At 36.8% G+C, this 9,112-nt stretch overlaps 1 protein-coding gene across 1 annotated transcript; it reads right to left on the bottom strand.

Moving 5' to 3' along the window:
• Positions 1–2,587: 2,587 nt before the first annotated feature.
• PKP-ALPHA (Pyruvate kinase family protein) lies at positions 2,588–8,827 on the bottom strand. Its single transcript, XM_047296035.2, has 6 exons — positions 8,091–8,827; positions 7,912–8,002; positions 7,631–7,824; positions 4,452–4,573; positions 3,791–4,269; positions 2,588–3,317 (listed from the first exon to the last, which is right to left on the bottom strand). The coding sequence occupies exons 1-6, from the start codon at positions 8,598–8,600 to the stop codon at positions 3,016–3,018; spliced, it is 1,698 nt and encodes a 565-aa protein (XP_047151991.1). The 5' UTR covers positions 8,601–8,827; the 3' UTR covers positions 2,588–3,015.
• Positions 8,828–9,112: the final 285 nt, after the last annotated feature.

Raw genomic sequence — 9,112 nt, 5'->3', positions numbered from 1 at the left:
TTAATTTCTTCTTTCGTTTGTTCTATGTGTATCTTTAGGTTCTTTGGAGGTTCAAGTTAAAGAGAAAAGAACAATAAAGAAGGAACAAAAAGAGCAGTTGTACAACTATTCAAATTTTAATTGTGAAAGTTAAAGGGCACCTATGGAGTTTTTGCATTGCTTGGAAGGAGCTTAAAAAGACTTGGAACACTGCATATATATATATATATATATATATATATATATATATATATATATGACTTTTATCAATGTAGTTAAGGTCACTTACCCATCCCACGTCTTTTTCTCACCCTTCCTTTTTGGCCCTTTCCCCTTTCTGGGTGGGGTTGGCCTGAAATGGAGGACAAACAAGCCAAGGAAGGTACCTGTTCAGGGGACCATATAACAATTGTAAATACCATCACTCAGTCAAAAATTTTAATTACTCACTGCAATTGAGTTCATTTACGAGGCAGATGACATTCAATAACTTCATTTATACTGTAGGACTCAGTACTGTATACACAATGGATTAAAAAAATACAACCAGTAGTACATTACATTTAATGTACTATTTTTAAATGCCAGTCTTGTTTTTCATAAAAAAGTAAAGAAATTTTGATTTTTGGTTTTCTCACTGACAGGTAAAAATAATCAAATTAAACTGAGGTAACAGGGTTGTGCAATCACCATATAAGTAATTTTGTTCTGTCATTCAATCAAATTAGTTTATAGACTTTCATGGTTTATCTTAAAAGTTGTATTAACAATCATTTCTGGTTTATTGTCTTGTAAAAAGTATTACATTGACAATGTATAGCTATTAAACTGATTTTATATCATAACTTCCGTAGCTGATATATATCTGTATTTAACAAGAAACAACAAATGCCATAAATGAGAGACATAAATTTTCTTCAATTGTGTACATTACAAACTGATGCACCTTAATGAAAATCTTTATAAGTAGAAGAATGCAGCTTCCCATCAAATTCGATCAGGGATTTCCATTATTTTTGTTGAGTAGATACTTTGTCGCTTTTAAAAATTAAGTGTGAAGAAGGCTGAGCAACACCTTGCTTCAGGTTTCAGATTTGGAACTTATGAATGTTACTAAAAGTAATAATAATTAGAGTAGAAGATTTGGTGGTAATGACATTATGTCCTCATCCATTTTCTATGTTCTCACTTACTGGTGGTAATGATATTTACTTTGCCGTATATATTGTGGTAGGGTACATAAGAAAGAAAAACATTGAATAATTCCATTCTTTATAAGTCTTAAGCATATATTTGTACGGAAACTGGACTTGAATTTGATGAGTAAAGAATGTTCTAAAGCAAGCATTAGATTGTGTAAAAGCAGGGACAGCGTATTACCAGTTTCTTGGAAAAATAAATTTGTCAAACTCAAACCTTTAACAGATGCTTTGTGAATGAGCCAACGCGTATCCGTTTAAGATTTAATCTTTGAGTTTGTAGCGTGCATTCTACATGCTTTTGCCCGCAAGGAACCAACTAAAAAGAAAAAAAGACGAAAGAAACAGTGAAGTAAATGAGGTTCTACTCAAACCCAATCCTGCTCCACAATATAAAAAGATGAAGGTAACGTTGCTTTGGGAAACTCACTCCTTTCCTTTACAAGATCTACTGTAAGGACATCATACATATATTATTCCTCAATCACACTAAGACTATCCTAAAAGTATCATTCTAATATTGTCAAGTGAAGCAACTCAAGATTTTACCCATGAGCTTCAATACTTTCCTGGACCGAATCTGGGCCTAACTCCAGCCCAACAAAATCTCGTCTTTTCTTCCTGCAGCCCCATACTTTTCAAAATGACCAGACCATTTTGTTTACCTTTTGTAAAAGTGGTTTCTGCATTACCTGTTCTTTAAATCACCCAGAACAAACTTTCAAGAATTTCTGGAACATGATTTCTTAAACAAGATTTTCATAATAGAATCTTTTAAATAAGATTTCTAGAAAAAGTTTTTCTAAACACGTGAAATTCATTCTAGAACAAGCTTTCGAGAGCAAAATTTCTCGAACAAGCTTTCAATAACCTATATAATACCTTTCGAAACAAGCTTTCCAAAATACATTTCATTGTTTTGGAACAAGCTTTCTAGAACGAGCTCTCTCTTTCTTCTTCTGCTTCTGCAATGAACAGAATTGCAGCAGTAACGACACAACGATAACAATGATGACAACAGCAGTATCATGGTGTGGTGTAGTGAGAAAATATATTTTAGGCTTTTTCTGTTAGTATGGGGTGCAGCTAGTAATAGTTAGGTATGGGAAGAGAAAGCCCAAACTCATCAGATTACCTAGCCCAATAAAACCCAACTACACCGACAAGATGCCCCATCCTGACATGGATTGACCACAACACTCTGGCTGTGGCGCGGACATCCCCACTAACGGTAACATAACAAGTCCCAATTGTATAAAAATCTTGACCCATCTTTTATTCTAGAAATGGATGCGAAGGAAAATAAAATACCCAATTTAAAGGAGTAAGAATTACAGAGTAATTACACCTGCCCCGGAATTTTGTGCACTTAACTGTTAAACAACCTCCACAATTCCAACAAAGTATACTTGGATGCCAATTTGCTTATTCTACTAGCATTGAGTTTGCCCAGAACAAATACATTGTGCATAATGATATGCGACTGCTTTGGAATCTTTTTGAAAACTTCACATTTTAGCCAACATTGAAGTGGTAAGCTAATACAAATTACAAAGAAATAAAACAGCAATGCTAATATGTCATACAACTTAAAAAAGGGTAGCTATCCACTATATTGCCCCACTCGCCTAAAAGAAATCTAAAGCTTCAAGGTTGATGCATTAAAATAGAGAACTTCATTGTAATAACATAAACTCTCCCAAACTTAGTTGCGTCCTATAAATTATAATATGACAAAATTCATTCATGAAGTCTCAGTCCCAATTTAGCAATCTAGCAGCATCCGAGGTTTTGAACAAACGGCTATGTTGGCTTTCAGAAGGAATGAAACATGTTCTCAAGGAACATTCATCACTTGTATTGACTGCAACATATCTGAGACTGCAATGACAAGGTCACCTGATTTGATGAGATTTCTTGCTTTGAGCAACGCAAAGGTTCTATTGAGATTGCTTTCCATATCATCTGAGAAGCTCAGACGGAAAGGTATCAAGCCCCACTGGAGATTGAGACGCCTACGCACAGATGGAGTGGTAGTAAAAGCAAAGATTGGGCAGTCAGGACGGCATCGCGACAATAAAGATGCCATGTACCCTGTCTTCGTGTACACAAAAAGTGCATCCACCTCTAAATTATTGGCTGCCAAAGTTTAAAACAAGTAAGCACCCATAATCAGACGACTAAAAAACAAATAAAACTAAAAATAGAAAAGAGTTTTTGGATTAGATGAGACTGAAAATTATGAGTGAAACTAGTATTTTAACTAAGTAGTCAATAATCATTATATAGCGTTTCAGATATGTGAAAGCTATAAACTGTGGAACTCCTCGTCAAAGAAAACCAATGATCAAGAATAGAATAAACCTCTTATATATGGTAAAGAAAAAGATAAACAAGCCTCGTGTATTATGGTTTTAGGCTTAGGACTTTGATTATAAAGCATAACTATTGGAAAGTAGTATTGCAACCAACAAAAAGTAATTCAAATTCGAACAGTATATACACCAATGCAACAAATCAAAACAAATACACAACAGTTTAAGTCATAAAATGTAGATGGTAAGATAAAAATAATGAAAAAAACGCAAGTTTAAGCTTTAAAGGCTGCTTACCCATCTTAGCAGCAGAATTGCAGATTTCTTCTGATATTTTTTCTGAAAAATAAGACCCAACTGATGGGAGCAACATAGCTTCATAGCGTTTCTCATCCCTCCACCACTTCTCAATTCTTAAACTGACACTCCTTAAAACAGTTAAGGCCTTCTCAGGGTACTGGCCCATGGCTGACTCACCAGAAAGCATCAAAGCATCAGCACGTTGCCTGACAGCTTCAGAAACATCTGCAACTTCAGCTCTTGTAGGTGTAGGGTACTCAATCATCGATTCAAGTAATTGAGAAGCAACAATAACAGGCTTATTCAATTGCCTGCACAGTTGAACAATCCTTTGTTGAGCAGATGGAACCTGTTCTAAAGGTATTTGAGCACCCAAATCTCCTCGTGCCACCATAGCTCCATCTGCCGCTTGAATGATCTCTTCTAAATTCTTCAATGAGTCAATACTTTCTATCTTTGCAATGACAGAAATATCACTGCATCACCAGATTCATAATTCATAAAATTGTCAATTGTGCTGCTTGTACTGTGATTTCTTAATATAACAAAAATGGTAAATAATAAAAGTACTCTGGTCATTGCTACTTAATAATAATAATAGAAATAATATGTTGATAACAGTTTCAAATAGAAATATTTAATTAAGGTCAATGCATACCTATCACGAGACCGTGCAGCAATGTAGCTTTTAAGATGAGTAATAACTTCAGCAGACTTGACAAATGAAATGGCAATAAAATCAACGCCCTCAGCTATACCAAAATCAATGTCTAACCAATCCTGCATATTGAAAATTAGATAAATGAATTAAATTATATAGGACAGATCCCCGCTTAAAGGAAATTTGGCTTCAATACATGAATCACCTGAAATTAATATGAATCGTTAAAAGAATAAAGCCCACAAAATTTGCTTTGATAATTATTAGAATTTAGAAATCCATAGAAACCCATAATGATCCACAATGCAAAGTTCAAAATTTTTAAGGTCTGGGACATGGTTTTGTCATCAACTTGAACCAAGATCAACACCATCACAGTCCACATGTTTCCCCAAAGCCGAGAAAGGATGGGTAATGATGCAAAATTAAGTTGTTAATTTCCCCTTGGTGATACTTTAGGATGGAAAGGAAGGGAAAAGTGGCAAGGATAGTTAGTGCAAAACAGTTAGAAGAGTTAGGGGATGAGTTAGATAATTGGAGGAATATAACCTAATTGATATCTCAAGGAATCAAACAACACTCTGCTATCATGGCCTTTCCCAAAAATTATCACATCACTCCCATTTTGCCTCTTCATCCAGTGCATAGACTGGTATATCTGGATCATACTCAAGCAGGAACTGCTTCAGCACCACCTTCACAAACTTAAATTAAGTTGTTTGAGTTGCACAGTTTCCACCAAAGCCACCAATTCAAAGCACAACCCTAAGAGCCTTTACAGCAAAATTTCTTATTGCAGCAACTTAATCCACCTTCAGCAACTGTCAATATGCAATATATCCTTCAAGTTCTGGAATTTTCAATTTTCTCTAATGCCCTTGTCTCCTGTTCTTCCTTCCTCAAACACTCAAACATCTTTCAATAATGTCCACCTCTCACTACTTTCCCACCTTTTTCATTGTTGAATCCTGCATCCCATGCCACGACTACTAGACCTGGGATCTGAAAATAGTTGGTAGAAAATGAAACTGCCTATGGTATTGTGGAGCAGACTAAGTCCCATAAATTGTTTGGTTGAATATGGAAGTACTTGATTCTTCCCCTTACCCACTAGCTTTCAAGGGTGGGTTCCCAAGTGTTTGGGTGGTCATGAATGGTGTTAGAGATGGTTGTAGATTGTGCCTCAAAAAGAGTTATTAACAAAGAATTCTGATCAATGGATGGTTATGACCAAGGGAGACTTTGAGTGAAGTGTCACTGAGAGTAAGATGTCATCAGAGTGTGAGCTACCACAACAATGGATCTTGGAGCTGATGCAATATCATAGAAAATTGGTTATCAGATTGAGAAGTATGGGATGTTTAGTGGAATATTTAAGTACCTTATTCTCCCCCTTTATCAGATTTCTTCTAAGGGTGAGTTCTTCAATTCTTTGGGTGTTCACCAATATTAAGAGAAAAATACTCAGAAAGCAGGGCTCTGATTGCAAAGGAAATTGCAGATATAGAAACTATATGAAATAAAACCTATCAAAGAAGGAAAACTTCTATTTCCAAAGGCAACAGCCATTCCAAACTATCTAATGATTTCCGCCTCTCTCGTCCTCCCCCCTCCTTACCTTATATCTTAAGATAGCATCCAACAAATACAGTTTAGAATCATCAAAAGTTATAACTAACGTGTAACTCCATTGTTAGACCATTGCTCTACATGATAATATCTATTCTAAATTCCTAATTTATTTCTTTTACTAATATTAGCAAAAAGAAAAAGCAGTCCAGACGTATGTCCTCAGAATGTCATTTCCATATAATTTGTCTGTGATAAGAACTCACTGTACTTATCTTAAACTTCATGCATTGATTCAAGACAAATATCACAAATTTTGGATATTTTGGGATGCATTTGAGTGAACAGCTTAATTGAACACTGATATGTTTATTCATCATGTAAGAACTTCTTTATAAGTTGATTCACTAGTGTAATAGGAAATAGGGTTAAAATGTTTTTCTATAAGCTATGTTCTATAGGAAATAAGCTGGAAATAGGTTATAGAGATAACATACTATTTTAGTTTACTTAAACACTTTACAAAAGTGTTTGTGACATAGAATAAGTCGAAATAAACTATGAATAAACTCTCCCAAAAATGCCCTTATCAAGAGAAGTGCTAGTTACATATTACATGCCTAGAACCAACCAACACAAAACTATAGAATAATGATGGTACACAAAAAATGTTCAGAAAGTTTAAATTAAAGCAGAGTGTGTTTAAAGTATTTTACTCATGTAAGTGTTTTAAGTGATCACTAGAACGTATGAGATAGTTAAGATACTAAGAATTTATCTAGGTGAGAGACAGCTTTTCAGGGGTAACATTATCTTTAGGTATAACAAAGGATAAAAAGGCAATATAAAAACTTGTTATTGCTACAACTATTTAATTAAACAACATAATACACTTTGGAGTTCAAAACTACAAAATGTCAAAGTTATACTTTTATTTACATAATTCAAGAATGAGACACTCTTTTGTTCTAAAATTCACTCTTAGAATGTAGGAATTTGTATAGCATGTCTTTATTGCCATAAAAAAATGTACATGTTACGATAACCAGTTTGGAAACTCATGGAGATGTAACAAAACATTTTCCAACAACACAATCAGTGTAAGGTTAGCAGAAATGGTAAACTTGGGTCGACTCCTTTTTACTCGGGCATTAAGCATACTAATCAGGCAGTGGGCATATCTAAGAGTCCAAGCGTCAATGCATGTCTCTTGTGGAGTGTTTCCCACTAAGTAGGAATAACACGGAATACAAGATACCAATTAACAGTTGAAATGAAAATTAGGAAGCATATTGCTCTGTAAGTTGCATGGTTAATGTATCTTGTATCCAACAAACACAGCGAGGGGGATGTCAGAGTTCTACAACAATAAATCTTAGTATTATAACTCGATAATTCATGGTTGCCAGAGATATGAGCCCATGGGCATCAATTACTCCTAACTGTGACCTTGGATTGGATAACAATATGATAGTAATACTACAGCATTGAAAAGCTTTGTTTGTTTGATAAAGGTAAAGTAAATAACAAAATTAAAGATATGCAGGTAAACAAAATTAGCAATAAAGAGATGCAAGTAAGCAAAAGGCAAAGGAGGGATAAGCAACCTTGGAAGAAATAGTAGGGAGCATGGCATTCCTTTCTCGCACTAAACTACCATTCCTCCAGAAAGTGAGATTGGCTCGCGGAAGCAATAAGCCAGGATCAGTGCAACGGCATTCAACATCTGGGCCAATTTTTTGAATCACCTCAAACCTAACCATTCCTCCATCCACCAAAAGTTCATCCCCCACTTGCACATCTGCCACATCACATCACATTCCATCAACAACCTCACAGCAGTTCAAAACTAATAACAAAAATAAAATGTTTGAAGAAGTTGGTTAACCTTCGGCAAAGCCTTCATAATTGACATTGATGGTGTGTTGGGGGAGAGTTGAATCGAAGGCTCTCACACTGAAGGTCCAGATCTCACCGTCCTGAAAGCAAGATAAATAGAATGAGTGAGTGTTGAAGAGGAAGCAAAGGACGGAAAGAAGTGAAGAGGACATGGTAATAAATAAGTACATCTGCTTTGACAGAGGAAGCGCCACCGAGATCACCCATGTGAATCTCGCTGCCTTCAGTGTCCATCATGATGGCAACGGCGAAGCCCTTCTCGTGGTTCAGCCGCCGGACGCGGTCAATAACCTCCTTGTGCCACTCCCTCGTTCCGTGGCACATGTTAATTCGCGCCACGTTCATGCCTCCAACGGCTAGGGCCTCCAGCTGCTCGAACCCGCACGTGGCGGGGCCCACCGTGCACACCAGCTTCGTCCTCCGAGTGCTGCGGAATCCGTTCTCCTTAAGCTCCGCCTCCGTCACGGAGTCCACCTCGATGGAGCTCGGATCGGAGAGCGGGGCTGGGACGCCGTTGTTGTCAGAGACGAGGATTTCCGGGGAGGAAGAGGCGCGGAGGGAGGGGAGACGACGATGGCGAGGGAAGAGAAGGGTGGGAGGGGGGAGGGAGGCGTGGGTAGGAATGGCGGTGGGAGGAGGGGCAAAGAGGCGGAGGTTGAGGGAATGCGAGACCGACATGGTGGCGCGTGGCAGAGAGAGAGAGAGAGAGAGAGAGAGAGAGAGAGAGAGAAACAGAGCGGAACGAAATGAAACGAAGAGCGAAGGTGAAGTGAGGAGAAACTGTGTTTCACTTTTTGGAGTGTTGGGCGTTACTAACGGAGTTGCACTTGTCTCCCTCCAAACGGAACTGCGGAAACTACGAGGCGCGCTCTGTTCTGTTTTGTGCTGTCTAAGACCTGCGTTTTTTCGTTAGGGTAAATGCCACCGTCCTTCTATTTATCTACACAAGCTTTCTAAGTTTACATGCCTCCAATATCAATTTTACAATAATAGTTTAATTACAGATTCTATTTAATCAAAATCAAAAAAGATGTTTAAACGTTGTTTAACAATTTTAATGTTAAATAATATCATTTTACTTATTATACATTTTTCTTTTCAACAAATCACTAAGTATAGAAAATTATTATACATTTCCAACCGTTAATTTGGTTATGAAATGGAGTCCTAGGCATTTTTGTGTGGACATT

The sequence above is a fragment of the Vigna umbellata genome, chromosome 8 (genome assembly GCF_029865625.1).
Source record: "Vigna umbellata cultivar VRB3 chromosome 8, Vumbellata_1.0, whole genome shotgun sequence".
NCBI classification, from domain to species: Eukaryota; Viridiplantae; Streptophyta; class Magnoliopsida; order Fabales; family Fabaceae; genus Vigna; species Vigna umbellata.
Note: the sequence above shows the minus strand (reverse complement) of the source record. Positions and strands in the feature narration are given on the sequence as shown.